This window comes from Lactuca serriola, chromosome 9 (genome assembly GCF_051521515.1).
Source record: "Lactuca serriola cultivar US96UC23 chromosome 9, Lser_US96UC23_V15, whole genome shotgun sequence".
NCBI lineage: Eukaryota > Viridiplantae > Streptophyta > Magnoliopsida > Asterales > Asteraceae > Lactuca > Lactuca serriola.
The window spans coordinates 105,114,411-105,137,703 of NC_136416.1; the positions used below are offsets into that span (position 1 = coordinate 105,114,411).

A 23,293-nucleotide genomic window follows, 5' to 3' on the forward strand; every position below is an offset into this window, starting at 1 on the left:
TCATATAACCCTATATTTTCTCTCCATGAATTTTTCTATCTTTATGTGGTTGGTATTATGGTGGTGAGTGGTTATCATTGGCTTTGTAATTTTACACCTAGCCAGCCATGGAGGCTGCCATAGAACAAACCACCACCACCACCACCACCACCGCTGGTGGTGGTGGTCTTGATGGTGATGGTGATGCTCCTCCCAAAGATATCACCAACATCTCTAAAGGCAAACGAACCAAGCGTCAAAGGCCACAATCTCCAATTCTTTTCACAATTGCATCCGCAAACAATAACGATTCAAATGACTCTCCTGTATCCTCTTCTGGTTTTCCGGCAGGTAGCACCACCACGGAAGATGAAGACACTGCCGAATCCCTAATCCTCCTCTCCAAAGGCCAGTCCTTGGACCTTTCTTCAAGAAAAAGCAAAGACGATTACGATGGAATGTTCAAGTTTAATAGCAAAAGGTACATACATACGTCGACCACCGGAAACACTGGAATTTTTGTTTATGAATGCAGGACATGCAACCGAACCTTTTCTTCATTTCAAGCTCTCGGAGGCCATCGAGCGAGCCATAAGAAACCTAAAAATAATGAAGACATGAGAAAACCACCACCCTACATTGCCGATAACATTAATGAATCACCAACCGAGTTTCCATTCAGGAATCACAATTCTTCCGTTTCTCTTCAATTAAACAACCGAGTTTCATTCACCAAGTCCTCCTCCAAGCTTCATGAATGCTCAATTTGTGGCACAGAATTTAATTCTGGACAAGCGTTGGGTGGTCATATGAGGCGTCACCGGGTGGCAGGCGGCGGCAATAAAGGTGGCAATAACAGCACCACCGGCCACGCAAACACCACCACCTTATCTTTGATTCCGTTCAGTCCGATGACCACCGTGCGCGCAGAGACCTATGATAATAAGTCGAAGAATAATGCGTTGTGTTTGGATCTTAACCTTCCGGCCCCACGGGAAACCACCGTAGCAGCCGCCGATGACGATCAACGTCAAAAACGGGGATTTACATTCTCACCGACGGGGGAAAATGAGAATAAACAACAGGCCGTTCGTTTGTCCGCTGCCCCAAAATTGGTGGATTGTCATTACTGAATACTTATTTATTTATTTATTTATTTATAACTTGTACTATCTTGTGATTTTGTGAAGGTAGATGTGAAGTCATCATCATACCCCCACCAAAAATTGTAAATTATTTTCTCACCAATTTAGTTTGTTGATATTTTAAAAATATGTAAACGTATGAAAGTTCAATTTTGTTGAAATACCTTTGTAATATTATTACCGCATTTTTTTGAATTTTATATTGTTTGATTCACGATCAATGAATTTATGATTACTAAGTTGAAAAATACTATGAATTTTTGTAGGATTACCAAGTGGTTAGGTATTTTTATACTATTGGCGTATATAATAATCATAATATATTATATAATATGTTTTAAAACTAGAACTATAAAACATATGCAACCGTTAGTTATGTGCATGTTTTATATATCTTTCAAACTAGATGATTTGATTGTAAATCATTTATGAAAAATGATACATATGCAAGAGAGATCTGAGACATAAATAGAATCATACAAGTTATTAACAAAAGTTGTTTGAGATCCCGTAACACTAAGAATTATATATTGGAATATCATTGATAATCAATATCTACCTAATTTAATTCAATAATGGGATAAATGATATTTATTATGAGATTTATAGGTTGCAAAAATCATATTTTGGCGAAAAACTTAAACCCTAAGTTCAAATGCAACCTAAAGGATCTATGTTTTCACTATTGAATGCAATAATCAATTGAACATCAAGAACCCTCATATTTTCAAAAATAACAAAAGAGTTTTGGGTTACATACATTTTGATTATACTAATAGATAATCAATCACAATCCCTTTTGTAGTCACTTGGAAGCTAGCACAAAAACTCCCATGCCTCTACTAGTTCACACCCAACCCTAACAACAAGGAGGCTTAAAGAGAGAGGAGAGGGGAAAAGTAGAATTTCGGCTATGCTTGGAATAATCAAGTGGCCGAAATTTTGAAGCTCTTAGGGTCTATTTATAGTCAAATTAGGAAAGCCTACATAACTCTAATTTGAATATTATATTAATGTCTCCAATTAGGTAATTATCTACAATCTAATTATCTATAAGGGGTATTCTAGAAACACTAGAATATTCGCTCTAGAAACTGTCCACCCTAAGGGAGGAAGGTTTTAGAACCTCTTGTTCAGCTATTTAATAATTACAATTAGACCCCAATACTTTTAATTAATCAAGTTAATCCTAAAATTAATTTCTGATTAATTATTAATTAAACAATATTATTTTTAATAAAGTATTATTACCATAACATATTAATAAATTCATTTAGTGTTTTTTATTAATCATTTAATAAATCAATAAATCAATTTCTTTCCCTAAAAGTCATCATATTCAATTAATGGATTTGAGGGCAACCAAAAGGACTTTACTAATAATTCAAGTATATGTTAATTTAGCTATTGGCGTAGACACCTAATCCAACAGTTTCCCACTTGGATCAGTCTATAACTGTAATTACCAGTATAACTTCTAAATTAAACAACAAATAGTGGTTCCATAGTAACCGCCGAACTCTAAACTGACCAGACATTGGCCCTAAGATAGGTGATCTAATATTCCTCTGTTCTTCAAGATATCGTTCGAACATGAGACATGGATTAGAATCAATCTCATTGTCCAAGTTTTGTTTCCCGATTTTTGGTTTATGATGACATCATAAGACTTTTAATTGAACACATCAATTTAGTCTTTGTAGGGCCCAACACTATAAGTCAACATCAAATTACTGAGGGCCCCAAAGATATCGCTTTTTCTCATTAGGACAAAAGGAACGAATAAAGTTTAAATTACATGCTTGTATCATTTAATTACCAAATCATACATGTGTTTTATAACATCATGTTACTAAAGTGTTTTCGCAACATTAATGCACAACCGACTTGTAAATTACAACTCATATATCTCTGTTTTAAGAATATAAGATATTATATTCTCAGAATTACCTGTGATATAATCTATGAAGTAAGTCTCCGAGCGTGGGTTTATCACTACAAAAAATCACATTTAGTGGCACATATTTTTAATGGCACATATTGTTTATGCCACTATAGTATATTTTTAGTGGCATATTTTATATGCCATTATAAAATTAATAGATTTAGTGGCACTTAATAATTTATGTCACTAATATTAATATTTATTAATGACATAAAAATTCTAAATGACACCATAAGGTCTATATTTTGTGGCACGTATTCATTTATACACCACAAAAGTTCTGTTGTATAATTTTACCCATTTGTTTTTGTGTCACTAAAAAAGTTAGAATTTCCTTTTATTTTTCCCCATTAGTAAATGGATCGGCGTTTATTTCTTAAAAAATGAAAGAAGATCGGTGTTATCACATAAGAAATTTGAGTGTTTCCCCCTTTTCTCATACCCTAATTCACCGTGTTTCATAGCTCCAACTAGCAATATACATCCTGCCAATAATTGATTTCATTGGATCCTTATCTAGATTACGATCAACAAGCTCCAAATCAAAATTGAAAAGATGAGAATCAGAGCTCCTTATTGCCTTATCACTCTTCTCCAATCTCCTTTTCAAATCTTCTCAACAAGAAAAGAGACGAGGATTTTTTGTATCCTGTATCTGACGCCTTGAGTCACGCGCGATAAGAAAGGTTCTTCTAGGAAAAGAGAGAAATATTGATTCAGAAATATGATCTTCCATGTCGATCACCTCCAACGGTTCCTGGTTGAGGTTCAGACTAAAGACAAAACTACGATCGAGGAAGATGGAGCAATTATTACATAAAATTTCCCTTTTATCTACCACCGCAAGGGTTTCAATCTCGAAGCCTTCTTCAAATACCTCTTCGGTGTTTCTAATCTTTTTTATCTCCATCTGGTTCGGTAATCATACTTTAATTTAAATTTCATTTGATTTCATCCTTTGTTTACTCGCACTGCTAAATTATTGTTCAAATTTCTACGATTGAACTATTTTTCTTTCCATTGACTTTCAATATAGTCCTGAAACGCATTATCTTGTTTCTATTGTTTTCGTGATTGTCTAGGTGTGAGTCAATAATGATTCATGTGGAGGTTTCTGCTTCTCTTTTCATAAACACTTATTTTAAATGCAGATAGATTACTTTCAACTCATATATTCTCTTCTTAGTTGAGTAATCTGAGTCATCAAACATCAGGACGTTTTTATAGCAGTTCATGCCCCCCTACACACACTCACACACCTGATAGATGGGGATGGTACTTTCAATGCAATTGGACTTGATTTCAAACAAATCAAACTAGCAGAATTTCGAATTTCTTCAAGCGCTTGATGCTCTGTGAAGGATTTCCAGATAGTGTTACTAGTGATTACTTGGAGTATTCTCTCTGGAGAGGCATTCGGGGAATCGCTGCTCAAGTTAGTGGTGTTATTGCCACACAAGTAAGTTTAGTTGATTGGGTTTCCCTTATTGATTCATTAGATTTGATTCTATAATTTTGCATCAATTTTGGATTAGGGTTTGTTTAACTAGATGATAATTGTATCTTGTAGTCTTTGTTATATGTTGTTGGTTTGGGTAAATGGCCGATTCCAACTGCTGCAGCTGTGAATTGGGTGCTCAAAGATGGAATTGAGTATCTAAGTAAAATCTTTATGTCAAAATCTGGTCAACATTTTTATGTGAATATAAAGTGATGGAGATTGTTTGTTTATTTCAGGGAAAATGTTGCTTTTGGTATGGAAATTTTGACACCTACTTTCCCACATCTTTTTGACCCATTGGTGATGTTGATGGAGCAGGGCAATCTGCAACTGCAGTAATTCAGATATTTTCTTGATTTCATCAAAATCTTTTAGGTGAATAAAGGTAGATCACAAAAAATAGGGTTAAATGCAAGTCATATCTGTAACGCCCGCGGATCCGGGCTAGTCAATTTAGAGACAATAAACATCAAAAATGATTTTTTGATGGAAGATTATTTAGAAGGATTAATCTTAGCCAAGTTGTAGTATATGTTACAAGGGTTCAGTACATATAAAGAACGCCAAAATCCGAGTTATAACGAAGAAGTTATGACCCGTCGAAGTTTTTCAGCAAAACCGACACGACACCGGGAGACGTAAATAGAGCGACTTTTAGCCTTAGTGATACAAATAAAAGTCGTAGAATATGTTAACCTGAGAGTGTCCATAAAAAGAACGCCCAAATCTGACTTCGTATGAGGAAGTTATGATTTTTCTAAGATTTGGCTTAGCAGTGCATGACCCGAAACTCGAATTTCAGTTCGAGCGATTTTTGGCTTACGCAACCTAAATGAGAGTAGAAGATATAATTAATAGGAACTCAACAGTAAAAATACAGACAAAAATGGAGTCCGTATGAAGGAGTTACGATTTTTTCGCGGTCATTTAACAGTCTAATCACCTCCTACTGTTAAATTTAAGATCGGTCGAGAATTAGCCAACGGAGTGAAAATGAAAGTTGTAGATCTTATTTTTACCTACTCTTGGATATAAAGAACATCGAAAATGGAGCTCGTATGCGAAAGTTATGAATTTTTGAAAATCGGCTGATTACCACCCTATCTGCGATGCCACGTGTCAGCACCAGGTTGTGCCTGGCTGTACCCAGCTGGCCCACAACGTGGGCATCAATGGTCACGACATGAGAGCCTCTTCAGCCTCCTATAAATAGAGACTCCCCTCTCCTTCATTCTTCACACCTTAGCCTTTCATTCCTCTCTCTATACTTTCTCTCTAAGCCCTAAAACCCCCTGAAAAGCCTAGGGAACCTCCCTAGCACGAGGCGGAAGCTCCGGAGTGCCCAACAGCCCTGAGAAGAAGAGCCTTTCGGCTCGGAAACGCTGCTCCAGCGAAGCCCGGTTTTGAGAAAAACCCGCTATAAGTGAGCTACGCCTAACCTATCTTTAGTATAACATATGATTCAATATAATAATGTTATTAGGTCCTTATAATAAATATTTGGGCTATTATTATGAGTTATATAAGTGTTGTTATAATATCTTTTTAACCACTCGCGGTACGGGGAATCTGGTTTAAAGGGCCGCATAGGGTTGTTGGATTTCAGAAGTACTATACGCCAAAATGGTCCTGCCCTCCGGTGTTTTATGTCTGGTCCCTGTCTCTACATAGTGGGTGAAGAGTATTGTTTAACGCTTATATAATAGTAATAATAGTTAGACTATTAATTAGTCTCGATGAATATTAGACTAAACTCTAGTGATAATGATACTAGGTTTTGTCAAAGGAAAATTATGTTAAGATTAACAAAGTGCTGTCCGAGTGCCGAGTCACCACCTTTTCAAGTGAGTGTATAGTTACTTTCATCTTACACATAGATATGAAGTATTTAATATAAATTACATGCTATGTGTGTATATTGTCTGAATATTTGTTGTCTATGCTGGGTGAGAGATTTTTATACATGTTTTAAATTGTATACATATTTATTATATCTACAAAATATGTTGGGTAAAACATGGGTGGATGAAGGACGAGGGGTGAAAGTTGAAATAGAGGAATATTAGTGGTATGGACCTAGTGCCCTATAGTTGAACATTGACAACAATGGACCTAGTACCCTATAGATAATCACTGGCAGTTGCGCCACAACCTGTAGATGTTGTTGATATACGATAAACATCCTAGTAGCTGCGCTCTAAGGATGGTATCGACAATTGCGCTTAATAGAGAACATTATAACCATGACAGTAGCGCCTAAAGGACAATATCGGCAGAAGCGCCTCATAGAGAATGTCACAATTCTGGCAGCTATGCCTAAGTGATAGAACTAGCAGTTGTGCTTGACAGCTGTGTCATTGACAATGATGGACTTCGTACCTATTTCTTAGGATAATCCTTAGGAATGAATGAATGAGAAATAACTGATTCTTAGGGTAGATCCGTAAGAGTAAAGAAGATAATAAGGATGGGAATTTGGGTTAACTGTTTGATGATTAAACATAATAATTATATTATTGTGGGTTGAAAACCCTATGTACTCATCAGGTTTCCCAACCTGACCCACTCAGTTTATTTATATCACAGGTGTTGATATGAAGTCACATTACACTGAGAGATTAAGGAGATATAAATCACTAGTGATAATGAATGTAAGTTCTCTTTATGCTTATGTTTCTGTATTGACGAGGACATCCCAATATTTTAAAATAAATAAAAAAATACATTTCTTCGGAAATGTTTTGATAACGTATTTATCATGTTTTACTGGGATCAAATTCCGCAACATTTTTATTAAAAGAGGTACTCTGATTTTTATAAAGTATAAACAAAATCAGTCTTTTTTGGTCGTGAAAATGGGGATGTCACAATATCAATGTACCTTTATTCAATTGTTTATTATAGCATTCCACTTCTTCCTATTACAACATTGTCCTTTGAAAATCACACACAATTATAGCAATGTTATCTCATTCCGACTGCTATAATGAAGGAGCTTTTTCAGTTTTCAATATATAATGTTCTAATAAGGAAAAAAATTAAACATCCAATGCTATAACTATGTATCTTTTGCAAAGTACAATGCTTTGATAAGAAAAAGTTGATAGTTAATGTAGTAATAGAAAGAAATGAAAGTAGCATGCTATGATAATAATAAACAACTAAATGAAAGTATCTTGATATTTCTTGCAATTTGTCCCTTAGAGAAAGATTATTTTATGATGGCAGGGGATTCTTTATTTGTTATTAAAAAAAGTTGAATTCTTTACATGACATGCTGCTACCAAGAGTTGTTTCTATGCATGATTTACTGCCAAAAGGAGCTTTGTTGAGGTAATTTCCAATTGCATACTAGTAACAATTGAACATAACAAAAAATACATACATTTATAACTTTTAAATTATTTTTCTAAATAAGTTTGTGTTACATACGTAGTGTCATGATATTGGGTGTGAACAGGCTGAAAACAAACCTCTTCTGAAAATTGTTTTCCAGATATGTTTTTGCACCTATATATTTATATTTTTATTATTCTTTTACATTATTGATGATATGTTTATTGATCGTATGGTTCATGTTTTTTAGGTTGCTATTGTTTAGTCCAAATAAAATAACTTAAATGGTTTTTATACACGATAAAACAAGGGTAATTTTGTCTCTTTTACGTTAATTTTGTTTGCATGTATTTTATATTATCTAATGAAAATATTCTTTTTTTATTTATATATAGACACTTCTTCAAAATGTCGAGCCTATCTTGAGGGAAGGTATCAAGAAGGTATCTTTTGGTTTTCGCATATTTTCTTATTTCATAATCGTACAACTTTTAATGACATGTCATTTTCTGTAGATATGAGATTATATTCCTAAGTCATAAGCTACAAACACACCCTAATGGTATATATATGGTAATGTGGATATTTTGGTAATTTTTTGAACAATAGCCTTATAGAAAACTACTAATAGTAGTGACTTATGTTTTTATTAATTTATTTTAGTTAACCACCTAGGATCATCTTCCGCAAGTCACCATAATGAAGGTAATCAATTTTATGTGCTTTTCTCTTTTGTTTGTTATTACAGACATAGTTGATTTGTGTTTAATGCTATATTATTTATTTCTAATCTGTGACTTATGTAATTATATCTTGAATAGCCTTGGTTTGTTTTTTGACAGGAAATTGCTATCATTGATTTTAGAGTATGAAATAACACAATTTATTCAACCTAACATGGAGTTTGGGGTAGCTTACTTGCAATTAAGTTTCAAGTTTATTTATTTATTTATTTATTATTATTTATTTACTTTTGTTCGTTACTTTATGTTTAGCATGTATTTGGTTTCACATTTATACATATTTGACATTTACTTATGTATTTGATTCAAAAAGATTAAAATAATTGATAAAAAAAAATAGAATTTGTATTATTTTTTGTATGTGCTACAATTTGATTATTGATTTTATCGTATATTATCGATAAAAATTATATAATAGCCTAAATTTTAAAATCTTGTGAGTATTCATCGGTGCAAAATGTGTCACAAAATATTTATTTATATTGTGGCAAATAAAAAAATGTCACTAATATCTTAAAATGTGTAACTAAATATAGAATGAATTATTGAATCAAATGAGTATTCAATGGCACAAAAAATGTGCTACAAAAAACCTTTCATCTACCGTGAGAAATAAAAAAGTGCCACTAAAAGCCTAAAAAGTTGCAGCAACAAAATAAAAACTATCACTAATGGGTTTTAGTGGGAGGGTTTCTAGTGACAGTTATTATGTGTGCCGCGGATACTTTGACATGCTTTTAGTGATACTTTTTTGAGTCTTTAGTGACACTTTTTGCGTGCCATTAAATGACATATTTTTTGTAGTGTATCCAATACATAAATCTCCATTTCTAACTACTCATGAATGTTGTAGCAATACAATTGCTATGTCTAACTCCTTAGACAATCTACAAGCCAATTCATGACAGTCTTAATTCACTAATTACTTCCAAAAATATGAGTGACTGTGGAATTTGACTAATTAAATCATTCAGGAAGTAAAACATGTAAAACGAAACACATGAAAAAAATGACAAAGGCAGTAAACAAAGTCATAAATATTCTCTATAATTTAATCACCAAAAGTCAATTACATTTATTTTATTACAAGTTTCAAATTACTCATCTAACTACTAAAACTAATATCATCTCTCAAACCAATGCTTCTAGTATGTTGATTATGCTTAACCTTACTCAAATCCTTCATCAAAAGATCTGCAGGATTCTTTTCTGATGATACCCTCTTTACAATGAGGTGACCTTCTTCTACTCTCTCTCTCTCTCTCTGTATATATATATATATATATATATATATATATATATATATATATATATGATGTAATGGTACTTTCTATTGATATGTCTTGACTTGCCATGATCTCTCGGTTCTGTAGTCAAAGTAACCGCACCTTTATTATCGCATAAAAGTTCCATTAACTTCTAAATGGTTAGAACTACTCCAAGATCTCCGATAAAGTTCTTCAGCCAAGCTGCTTCCTTTGATAATTAACTTGCCACTATGTACTTTGATTCGCACGTAGAATCAGCCACCGTGTATTGTTTTGAACTTTTCCAAGTAACAACTCCACCATTTAATAAAAACACCCATCACAACTGAGAACAAAAGTTGTCTCTATCTGTCTGGAAGTCGGCGTCACTATACCCTTTTACTCTCAACGTATCAGTACCTCCAAAGACTAGAATCATATCCTTTATCCTTCGGAGATACTTGAGAATGTTCTTTGTTGCTATCCAATGAGCCTTGCCAAGATTTCCCTGATAGCGACTAACCATGCTTAAAGCAAAGCAAACATCAGAGCGAGTACATGTCATAGCGTACATGATTTATCCTACAATCGAAGCATAAGGGAATCGACACATATTAGCTATCTCTACATCCATTCTTCAGCTTTGAGTCTTACTCAAATTGGCATTGCTTTGTGATGTGTATATAAATGCACTAGTTTTAGTCCTACTTTTAAGATATAATTTAGACACACAAAGGCAGTGGACCTATCAATTGGTGGTATAGATGAATAAGTAGGATATCGAACACAGGGAACGGTAATTAAACTAATGACTAGAATTAACTAAAACAAGTAATAAAAGTAAAAGGTTTTCTCTAGTTTTGCAAGACTACAAACTTAAATAATTAACTAATACGCTAATTAAGTAACTAACAACTAAAGCTAGTAAAAACAAACTAAATTCAATGTTAAGAAGAATTATGTTTAGGTTCGATTCATTTACTCCTATGGTTGTTTTTATGGCAAGTGCAATGGATTAATTGTTATTGGCTACCGGTTAAAGTGATTAGGTCACATTCGCTATTATCAATCCTTAGAAAAAAATTAATTTAAGCAGTGATCAAGTGATTAAACTAATGAATTTCCTATTTTATTTATTTGGGTTAAATAAGACTTGTAATTAGCTAATCAAATTACTAATTCAATTAACCTCTTGTTGATGGTTTATCACACAAGCTCACATATTAATTTACCCATTTTCTAGTTAACCCTAGTTTCACATTCGCTATTCCTAGGAACATAACAATGTTTTCACATAAATCATATGAGATAAGCAATTAAGAGATGTTCATTCCACTTAATTACTTGTTAATTTATAGAAAATAGTTGTGGTTAATGCATAAGATTTTTTTAACAAGCTTAATAAAACAAAATTCAACAATAAACAAATAATCCAACCACAAATCAATCCATAGTCATAAATTATCTACGCTAAACAAAAGATATAAGGTTTAGTTCATAATTACAGCAGGAAGAAACTCATAAACAATATCTAGTAGTTCACACATGGTTAAAACAAGAGATAAAGTAAAGAGTACGCTTGGTTTGCCTTTCATCTCCTTAAAATCGAAGGTTAGGGTTTTCTCCACAAACTCCAAAGCTCCAGCAGCACCTTTAGTCGCAAAATAATCCCCAAAGGTTCCAGAAAAACATTTGGAATCGGCAATTGGCTTCTATTTATAAACTTCAAAAAACAGGGTCTACTCGTCGAGTACATAACCGACTCGCCAAGTACCCCTTGTAGAGTCTGTGTACAACAAGGACTTTGTATTTGCTTTGCAAACATTCGTGTGGACTCATCGAGTAGACGTCCAACTCGCCGAGTCCTTCAGGATTTTGACTCTTTTCTTCTTCTTTTCTTCTTTCTTTAATTCCCGAGTTCCCAATCGCATTTCCCACTTTCTTTTGCTTCCAAGCTCATCTTTTAGACTGAAAATACAGTTTAAACATAATTAAGTACCTTTTGTCTGTAAATTGCTATAAATTAGCCAAAAAGTAATAAAATTTTAATTGAAATATATAGCTAAATATGCACATATCACTTTGAATAGGTAGCTCTCCTTTCTTGGAATTTTCCATACTAAACCATTTTAGTACCTTGTCCAAGTATGTACTTTGACTAAGTCCAATTAGTCTTTACTTTTTATCTCTCAAAATTCTTATCCCAAGAATGTAGGCAGCCTTTCCTAGATCATTCATAAGGAAACACATTCCAAGCCAAGATTTCACATCTTGCAAGGTTGGAATGTCAATTCCTATAAATAGTATGTCATCGACATACAATACTAGAAAAGTTACTATAATCTTACTAGCCTTAACATACACACATGAATCATCCTCACTTCTATAGAAACCAACTCTTTGACTTTCTCATGGAAGCAAATATTCCAGCTACAAGATGTTTTTTTCAATCCATAAAAGAATTTTCAAACTTACACACTCTATTAGGATACTTTTCATCTACAAAACCCTCTGGCTAACTCATGTAAACATCTTCAACAAACTTCCCATTAAGGAAAGTAGTTTTGACATCCATCTGCCAAATTTCATAATCATGAAAGGTAGCTACGGTGAGCATTATCCTAATAGACTTTATCTTGGCCAGTGGTGAAAAGGTCTTATTTTAGTCAATCCTTGGGGTTTGAGTAAAGCCCTTCGTAACCTGTCACGCCTTGAATTTGTTCACATTTCCATCCATGTAGGTCTTCTTCTTTAAGATCCATTTACAACCAACTGTCTTCCGAATCGATAAATGATCAACCAAATTCCAAACTTGGTTATCATACATGGATTTGATCTCATTCTCCATTTCTGCTTTCCTCTTTTAGGCCTCAAGGCTCACCATTGCTTCCTTGTAGTCAGATAGTTCTTCCAAAATTTACAAGTATACAACCGCTGATAAACATATCCCCATCTGTAGTTATATGGAAACCATAAAACTGACGTGGCATGCTAACTCTATTGGAATGATGAAGAGGTAATAAATTTTCAACTAGTTTAATTGGAATTTCTTCCTCTGGTTGAACTCTAACGTCTTCTAAGGTTCCATAATTGGTTGAATCTTGAATCTCTTCAAGGTCAATTGTGCGCCCACTATCCTTTTTGCATATGAGCTCCCTCTTTCTCTTTCTTTCTTTCTTTCTTTCTCTCTCTCTCTCTCTCTCTCGTGCGCGTGCGCACGAAAGACTACTCTTTATGATACAAACGCCACGTTCTCACTAGGTCTGTAGAACAAATATCCAAAACACTTTTGTGGGTAGCCAATGAAAATACACTTCTCACTTTTGGCTTCGAGCTTGTCATGAGTCTCTTGTCTAACGAAAGTTTCACAACCCCAGACTTTGATATGTGCCAACTAGGGAACTTTCCACATTCTCATCTCGTGAGGTGTTTTGGAAACCTTCTTAGCGGGTACAAGATTGAGGATAATGGCTGCTATCTCTAAGGCATACCCACAAAAGGAAATGGGAAGGGTGGCTCGACTCATCATGGAACAGACCATGTCCAACAAGGTCAGATTGCGCCTCTCAGCTACACCATTAGGTTGTAGTGTTTTGTGAGGATTCAATTATGAAACTATTCAACATTCCTTGAGGAAATCATGGAACTCGATAATAAGATACTCTCCTCCTCTATCATATCAGAGCATCTTTATCTTCTTGCCTAATTGATTCTTGAGTTCATGTTTAAACTCTTTTAACTTTTCAAAGGTTTCTGATTTATGTTCGATCAAGTAGATGTAACCATATCTACTATAATCATCCATAAATATTATATAAACCGATTAGCATCTCTTGTGGTGGATCTGAAGGGTCCATACACATCTATGTGTAAGAGGTCCAACAAACTTCCACCTCTTTCACTATATCCAGTGAAAGGTGATTTTGTCATCTTGCCCAAAAGACAAGACTCGCACTCATCATTTGACCTTAAGTCAAATGATTCTAACACTCCATTCTTTTGGAGTTGGGCGATGCACTTCTTCTTAATGTGCCCAAGATGAAATGCCACAATCATATCTTGTTTAAACCATTAGATGATCAAATCTGAAGTACAATATTTCCTAAACTATCAACACAAGTCACTATTTCATACACACCATTTCAAGGTAAAGCTTTAAATATAAAAACACCATTTTTATAAGCTAAAATTGAACCATTCAAATCATTAATTGAGAAAAGAAAACCTTGTGTGAACAATGCATAAAATGAAATAATGTTTTGCATCATTTTTAATGAATAACAACAATCAATAAAACTAATCCTAACATCACCACTAAGCACAAGGTGATAAGTTCCAATCTTGGTAATAGGCAAAGATCGCCTATTTCCCATGATCAGATTCATCCTGTCATGCTCCACCTCTTTGCTTTCATTTAGTCCCTGCAAATTAGAACAAATGTGAAAACCACATCCTATATCCAGGACCCAAGAATAAGTGGATTATGAGTTATTAGTTTGAATAGTATATATACATGCAGACGATGGCTTCACATTGCCATCCTTGATGTCTTGCAGTCACTTGGGGCAGCTCCTCTTCCAATTTCCCTTGTCATTTCTATAGTAAATAGTGGCCCGTTTGGGGTCACTAATAGTCGTAATGTTTGAACTGGGCCTTGCTTTTGGGATATTTGTAGATAACCCAACATGGGCCTTGTCCTTCCGGTTAGCTTTAGTTGACACCTTCCTTTTCTTCCCTTTTCTTTTCTTAATGGCGAGAATAAGAGCATTAGTGGATGGGGATGGATTCTTTCCCTTCATTCCTAACTCAACAGTCCACAACAAGTTATGGAGTTAGGCCAATGTGGCTTCTATGTTGTTCAAATGATAAGCCAAAATGAACTAATCATAACAACTTGTCAAGGAGTTTAAGACCATGTCAACGGCCAAATCCTCAACGAAATCCACATTGATCCTAACAAGATGTTCCACGTATTTATGCATTCTCTGCAAATGGTTGCATACAGACTCTCCCTATTTCATCTTGCAAGCAATGAGAGCTATAATCGCCTCATATTTATTTTGATGATCTCTCTTGTGGTACTGTTCAACAAGGTCATTGTTCATCTCATATAATCGCTTCATACATCCTTGTACACTTAAGGGCACATGCAACCTATTAAATCTAGTCATAACTCTATTGAAATAACATTCTATTGAATAACAAGAACCCTAAAACCCTAAGTAATTTCAAAGTTCATAGAATAAAACATACATCTTAATTGTGGTAGTAAGAAATCAAACAACCCTTTTTTTAGTTGCTTGGAAACTAGCACCAGAAATCTCATGCCTCTAATGGTTCACCCCCAAACCTAGCAACAATGAGGCTTAAGAGAGAGGAGAGGGGATAATGGAATTTTAGGCTATCTATTGTAAAGGAGGAGTGGTTTCCGAAAATCCAAGTCCAAGGATCCTTTATATAGTGTAACTTGGAAACCCTAGATAATCCTAATTTGAATAAAACAATATAAATTCAAATCGGTAATTATCCAGCTTCCTACTTATCTACAGTGAATATTCTAGATGCACTGGGATACCCTAAAAACAGTCCACCCCTTCCAAGGAAGGTTCTAGAACATCTCTTGTTTAACTATTGAACTATTATTCTTTAATGCTTGCATTTTTAATTAATCCAATTAATCCTAAAATTAGTTCTAATTAATTTCTGATTAATTCTTAATTAAATATGACTATTTCTAATTAATATATTATTTTCATAACATATTAATAAATTCATCTATTTTGTTTATTAATCTTATAATAAATCAATAAATCATTCGCTCTATCTATCTAAAATTCATCCTATTCAATTACTAGGTTTGAGGGCAACCTAAAAAGACTTTGCTGATAATTCAAGTATATACTAGTTCGGTTATTGGCTTAGACACCTAATCCAATAGTCTCCGACTTGGAAAAGTCTATAACTGTAATTACCAGTATAAATTCTAAATTAAACAACAAAGAGTGCTTCCATAACAACTGTGAAACTTTGAACTAAACAGAAATTGGTCCTAAGATAAACAATCAAATATTCCTCTGATCTACTAGATATCGTATAAATGTGGGCCATGAATTACAATCAATCTTATTGTCTGAGTATTGTTTCTCGATTTCACGATTTGTGATGACGACATAAGACTTCAAATTGAACATATCAATTGAGTCCTGGTCGGGCCCAACACTATAAGTCCACACCAAATCACTAAGGGGCCCAAAGATATCACTTTTCCTTAGTAAGGTAAAAGGAATGTATAAACTTTGACTCATATGCTTGTATCCTTTACTTATCAATTCATACATGATACTGCATTTTATAACATCTTCTTACTGACATGTTTTCGCAACACCAATTCACAATCGACTTACAAATTAAAAATCATATATCTTTGTTTCAAGAATATTATATATTATCATCTCAGAATTACTCGTGATATAGTCCATGAAGTAATTCTCTGAGTGTGGGTTTATCCAATACTTAAATCTCCATTTCTAAGTACTCATGAATGTTGTAGCAATACAATTTCTATGTATAACCTCCTTAGACAATCTACAATCCAATTCATGATAGTCTTAATTTACTACTTACTTCCCAAAGTATGAGCGACTGTGGAATAAAATTATCCGGGAAGTAAAACATGCAAAAACGAAACACAATAATAAATAATTAACAAAGGCAATACACAAACTCATAAATAATTTCTACTATTAATCACCAAAAATCAATTACATTTATTTTGTTACAAGTTTCAAAATAATCATCTAACTACTAAAACTAATATCATCTCTCAATCCAATGCTCCTAGCATGCTGGTTATGCTTGACTTTACACAAAGCCTTCGTTAAAGGATATGCAGTATTCTCGTCTGATGATACCCTCTTCACAATGAGGTGGCCTTCTTTTACTTTATGCCTAATATAATGGTATATTTTGTCAATATGTCTTGACTTGCCATGGCCTCTCGGTTCTTTAGTCAAAGCAGCTACACCTTCATTATCGCAGAAAAGTTGCATAGGCTCCTAAATGGTTGGAATTACTCCAAGATATCCAATGAAGTTCTTTAGCCAAGCCGCTTGCTTTGATGCTTCACTTGTCGCTATGTACTCTGATTCACACGTAGAATCAACCACTGTGTCTTGCTTGGAACTTTTCCAAGTAACTGTTGTTGGATTAGGTGTCTAAGCCCATAACTATAATTGGTATGTACTTGGCCTGAGAGTAGCATGGTCCATTTGGGTTGCCTTCACCAGAACAATCTGATAGGCTGCACATTTGAGAAGGAGGTTATTTATGATTTATTAATATATTATAAGGATAATATATTAATTAAGGAAACATAATATTTAATTGGTAATGATTAATAATTAATTTGGAAGTAATTTAGTGATCAAAAGAGACCAATTAAATTAACGGGGACAGATTATGTAAATATATATATATATATATATATATATATATATCTATATATCTATATCTATATATATATATATATATATATATATATATATATATATATATATATATATATATATATATAGTTTGGGCTATTGATCCATGTTCATCTAAGTTTATGTAAGTATCCATGAAGAGTTAGCCCACATGAGATATGGATCATAACCTAAGTGTATGGATTAGGGAGAATATTCAGTTACCCGGCAGGGTCAAACCAACAACACAGAGGCTCTGCAGCAACAGGAGGTACAAAGACGATTATAGAAAGATACCAGGATTCTACTCAAACAAGAGCAGCAGTACTCTCTGAAGTCCTTCAAATAATTATGCTAATTGTAGTAACCTGAACAGGTAAAACCCAAAGATGCTGTGGAAAACCTTTCCTTCCTTTCCAAGGGCAGCTGCTCGACCAAGTAACCAATTACCACCCTAAAACGTAGCCGGGGAAAAATGTCTGATCATATCTCAATCCTAGACTTTTTATCTTAATAAGTTACCTTAGGTAAGTTAAAATTTAAGGGAAAGGCTCCTAGATTACAAGCCATGATCTAAAAAGTGATTGCCCCAACCCTTTTGTAGTTCTAGAAGCAGAGGGAGCTGCTTCAGTAGTTCCATCTCTCTAGCCTGCAGAAGTCCCGGGAAGATATATGCAACGCATAAGTAAATATATAACCTATAGAAAAGTGGGATAATCCAACCAATCTTACTTGTACAATCGAATGTGCCACCGATTTATCTCTCCAACGAATGAAATTGGCCTAAGGTGTGCGTTTATGAGCCCATGCTAAAGTTTCAATCAATTCCGGCCAATATCTACGCTAGGAAATAAAAAACATATATCAAGTAGCCCAAACCAGATGTCCAAATAAAAACATTCATGCCCAGACTGATAAACTATTCATACTAAAAGGGTTATATCCATTAATAAGTTGTGAAGAGTTTAACCATAAATAATCTCTGAACCAGCCCATCAAATAAGTGGAAGATTCATTAAACTGCGAAACATCACCCTGCCATAATGTAATGTGCTTTTAATGCCAATAAAAAGTAACCCATCCAATGGTATTTAACATCCAAAAAATGTAACATCCCGAAATCCTGGTAAAGCTATTTAACCCTACCATTTTATCAAGTTGTCAAAATTGGTCCCTTGAGAGAGTTCTTGTAGCAAATGAGTACGTTGGGCGTACTGGGGAGTACGTTGCGCGTACTCATGTGCTTAATTTGGAGGCGGACTCGCCTGGGTACGCTGGGCGTACCCAGGTTTATGCTGGGCGTAATGGGTCTAGATGAAAACCCTAAATGTTTGGTTTGTGCACTATTTAAAGGATGCTAAGGCTCATTTCCCAGCCTCCGTCCAGAGAGTGAAACCCTAAGAGAGAGCCTTCCATCATCCATAGCTTAAGTGTGTGTGTGTGTGTTTTGGAGCTAAAAGTGTCTTGGTGTGCTAGTGAAGAAGAAAGAGAAGAGCTTATGGAGGCTAGGGCTTGAAGTGCAAGGTAGGATCTGAGATCTTCAAAGAAAGGAGCTTCATCTAGAGGTATAAAGTTCAAAACTTTCCTCTTTATTTGGTTTGATGTTGCATGGACCATTTCTAGGGTTAAAAGTCCCACAGGTGGAGACTTTATGAGTGTAATGTGCTCCATGGACCTAGATCTGTCCCATTTCAGTGGTATTTGTGTTAAAGATCCATAAAGTTTCCATCTTGGTCGTTGATATGAGGGCATGCTTGAGTTATGAGCTTTCTAGAGTTGGGAAATGGAATATTATGGGTGTTAGTGACTTGTCCAGCCAAGCAAAGGCTTAAAGTCACCAACTTTATGGATTAAGAGGTTTAGAAATGGTTAGATCTAGAAGTTGGACGTGGGACTTAACTGTTTAAGACCCCAAAATCTTAGAGTCTGAAACTGGGAGTTACGTGGGGCGTAATCCCAATACCCGCGGCGTAAGGGGTTGCACACCCCGTTTTGTGAAGACACCAGGTACGCCCAACGTACATGTTTGGTACGCGCAGGGTAACCCGAAGAATTGAATTTTGTTGACTTTTAGGATTTGGTCAACTTTAGGGTCTTGGAGCCATGAGAAGGGTAAAATGGTCTTTTACCCTTCTAAGAGTACTAAGAGAGGGAATAGTCTATCCTTGAGAGATGTATTGATTTAGAGTGTTTATTTCATATGATTAGGCGGAGACTAGACCAAATTTTTACAGAGTTCGAAATTACCGAGTTACCTGAGGTGAGTTTTCTCACTATACTTTACCTATAATGGTAATTCGAGTTATGTGATATAGTATTTGTATGTTTTTGCATGATGAGATTTCTATGTGCTTTATGCTATGTATGTTACAAAGTTTATAGAGTTTGGACCGTAGGGTCCACAGAGTTAGGGCCAGAGGGCCCTTAGAGTTATGGGACCGGAAGGTCCAACTAAGACACATCGACCAAAGGGTCAAACAGAGTTATAGCCTCGAGTGGCTAATATGTGTTGCGTGTGGTATTTTGGGGAAATCACTAAGAATTTATGCTTACAATGTTATGTTATGTGTTTCAGGTACCAGTGAGGATCGCGGGAAGGCATCGGCTTGATCAGTACACACTTGAGGAGCTTTTACATATTATGATCTTGGGATGTGATATTATGAACTGATTATGTGATACAATGATGTTTTTATAACAATTATGAATGAAAGAGTATTTTTAAAATGTGAAAAATTAATTGAAAATTTGGGCGTTACAAGTTGGTAGCAGAGCCTTGGTTTGAGGGATTCAGGTGCACCTTCGGGCGTATCTGAACTCAAACTGAGGATTTGAGAGATTTTCAAAATAAAAAATCATAAAATTTTCTTAAGAGTAAAAGGTTTTTGAAGGAGCAGAGTAGAGCAGTGTGTACGATTAGCCAGCGCCCGGACGGTGATTTCCCAAAATACCCTTACATTATGAGTTATGAGATATGTTATGATATGATATGCATGCTAGAGTAGGCTAGGTATTCTTATTAGGACTAGAGTGGCCTGATTTGTGATGACTTAGCCTAGGGATTTTGCTGCTAGGAGATGCTTGAGAGTGAATAGATGGCAGCGAGGAGCTTATGAGAGATCTGCTAGAGGACTTGGGACTTGGATCCTAGGATGAGGACTTGGGGTGAACATTGATGCGGTGTGGACGGTAGTATTGGACCCGTACTACTGAAGACACCGGAGCAGTGCACAACCCAAGTAAGAATCCTTGGGGTACCATGGATCGAGTAGGTTCAGGTTATCGAGTGCGTGTATGTTCGAGCGAGTCTCTGATATGTTTTATGTTGTATTTTAGAGACATCATGGTTGGGACACACCACAAACTAGGGACCAGCGGGGTGAGTGATGAGGAGCTCCGCCAAATGATTCATGAGGAGGTGGTTGCGGCCATCCGTGCGGAGATTCCAGAGATGTTTGGGTCTATCAAGACCACTCTGATTGAGACTTTCGATGAGAGATACGCGGCGGTTACTGTGGCTGCAGCCGCTGTAGCTGCCAGACCTCAGGGTGGTGATTCATTGCTGTTTTGGGAGTTCAGCAACATGAAGCCACCAGAGTTTGATGGGACGCAAGATCCAATTGCTGCGATGAGATGGGTTTTTCATATTAAGGGATGCTTCTATACGTGTTCATGTCCAGCGCATCTGAGGGTCCGGTTCGCGCTGAACCAGCTTCGCTTGGGAGCGAAGGACTGGTGGAAGTTTGTGACGACGCACTTTTCTTCTACTGAGCTTGCTGCGGTGACCTGGGAGAGGTTCACCGCTATGTTTCGTGATGAGTACGTTCCCCCGGTGGAGAGGGAACGTTTGGCCCTGGAGTTTCTGACCCTCAAACAGGGTACTGAGTCTGTTACTGTGATCACCAGGATGTTCCATGAGAGGGCAATGTTCTGCCCTGAGCATGTGTCTACCGAGCAGGCACGTATGAGCCAGTATCTGAGTATTCTGAGGAGGGATATATGAGAGTTCGTGGCAAACTCGACGTACCGGACATTTTCTTAGCTTTAGGCAAATGCCCGGAAGATGGAGATTGAGCTTGAGACTCAGGCCAGGGAGGAGGCAGAGTCTCAGGGGAGGGATCGGCGACCGGCACAGTCCCAGCCGACTACCAAGCGGGCTTAGCCCACCAATTCAAGATCAGGGAACTAGAAGGGCCGCCTTATGGCAAGTGCAGAAAGAGTCATGAGGGAGTATGCAGAGCAGGGTCTTGCTACAAGTGTGGCAAGGAAGGGCACATGGCCAAGGATTGCCCTAAGGGGTTTGTAGTTTGTTTTCACTACAACCAAACCAGACACCAAAAGGCCGAGTGTCCGCAGTTCAGAGGGTCAGCTCAGGGAGCTTCTCAGGGATCTATCCCTGCTGCGATTCGAGCTACCGAGAGTCGGCCGGAGAAGGCCGAGGCGCCGAAGGCTCGCGGGAGAGGCTTCCAGTTGACAGCGGAGGAGGTCCGCGCAGCACCCGATGTTGTGGATGGTATGTATTCTTTCATCTGTTTATTTTAGTTTGTGGTGTTATGCTTATATTGTGATATGTGTAGGTACGTTTCTTGTGTGTTTTGTGCCTGCTTTGGTGTTATTTGACTCAGGTGCGAGTCGGTCTTTTGTGTCGTTAGCCTTTAGTCAGTACATCAGTATCCATTAAGAGGTGTTGAGTCGGCCTTTGCGAGTTTCCATAGCTGACGAGAGAGCAGTGTATGCCACTGATGTGATTCGGGGATGTGTACTCGAGATCTTTGGCGTTGAGTTTCTGATTGATTTGGTCCCGATTGCTATGGGATATGTCTGTGTCATCGTGGGCATGGACTGGTTGAGCAGATTTGGAGCGGTTATCGACTGCGAGCGACAGTTGGTGATCATACGAGACCCTAGTAGGGGAGTTATTATGGTTTATGGTGAGGGTACCCATTCTGGGTCAGCATTTTGTTCAACTGCAAGTGCGAGGCAGAGTCTACAACAGGGCTGTAATGGGTTTGTGGCTTATGTGGTGGATACAAGGGTAGGTGCAGAGAGACCGAGGACGGTCGATGAGGTCCCGATAGTGTGTGAGTTCCCAGATGTTTTTCCCGAGGAGTTGCCGGGTGTGCCTCCCGAGAGGCTGGTGGAGTTCCGTATCGATTTGGTTCCGGGGGCAGCGCCTATCGTCAGGGCGCCCTATCGCCTTGCACTTCCAGAGATGTAGGAGTTATCCTCGCAGCTTCAGGAGCTGCTGGGAAAGGGGTTTATATGACCGAGTAGCTCTCCGTGGGGAGCGCCGATCCTTTTTGTCAACAAAAAGGATGGTTCACACTGGATGTGCACTGATTACCGGGAGTTGAACAAGCTAATGGTCAAGAACCGTTACCCTTTACCGAGGATCGACGATTTGTTCGATCAGTTGCAGGGAGCGTCGTGGTTCTCCAAGATTGATTTGAGGTCTGTATATCATCAGATGAGGGTGCGTGGTGAGGATATCCAAAAGACAACATTCAAGACTCGTTATGGGCATTACGAGTTTGTGGTGATGCCTTTCGGGCTCACCAATGCGCCGACGGCGTTCATGGATCTCATGAACAGGGTGTGCAGGCCGATGTTGGATTGTTCGGTGATCGTGTTCATTGATGATAATTGGTGTATTCGAGATCCAGAGAGCAGCATGAGGAGAATTTGAGGGAGATCCTCGGAGTCCTGAGATCGGAGAGGCTTTATGCCAAATTCTCCAAGTGCGATTTCTGGTTATGAGAGGTCCAGTTTCTTGGACACCTCATCAACCAGAGTGGGATATTGGTCGATCCTGCCAAGATTGAGGTGGTGATGAGTTGGGAGGTGCCGAAATCCCCTTCGGAGATCAGGAGTTTCCTGGGGTTGGCTGGTTATTCTCGGAGATTCATCCAGGTTTTCTCCAGGATTGTAGTTCCT

At 36.7% G+C, this 23,293-nt stretch overlaps 1 protein-coding gene and 1 long non-coding RNA gene across 2 annotated transcripts; both read left to right on the forward strand.

Annotated features, from left to right (window-relative positions):
- On the forward strand, window positions 1-1,303 carry LOC145073843 (zinc finger protein ZAT5-like). The gene has a single exon (XM_079020325.1). It carries the CDS (start codon window positions 108-110, stop codon window positions 1,110-1,112), a length of 1,005 nt encoding a protein of 334 aa, XP_078876451.1. The 5' UTR covers window positions 1-107; the 3' UTR covers window positions 1,113-1,303.
- Window positions 1,304-7,588: 6,285 nt separating this feature from the next.
- Window positions 7,589-8,853, forward strand: LOC145075267 (uncharacterized). The gene is made up of 4 exons (XR_013692398.1): window positions 7,589-8,349; window positions 8,422-8,479; window positions 8,570-8,611; window positions 8,749-8,853. It is a non-coding gene; the product is annotated as an uncharacterized LOC145075267 (long non-coding RNA).
- The last annotated feature ends 14,440 nt before the right edge of the window (window positions 8,854-23,293 follow it).

Excerpts from the sequence above, each read along its gene's own strand:
- LOC145073843 (XM_079020325.1), top strand. The coding sequence starts at position 108 with ATGGAGGCTGCCATAGAACAAACCACCACCACCACCACCACCACCGCT.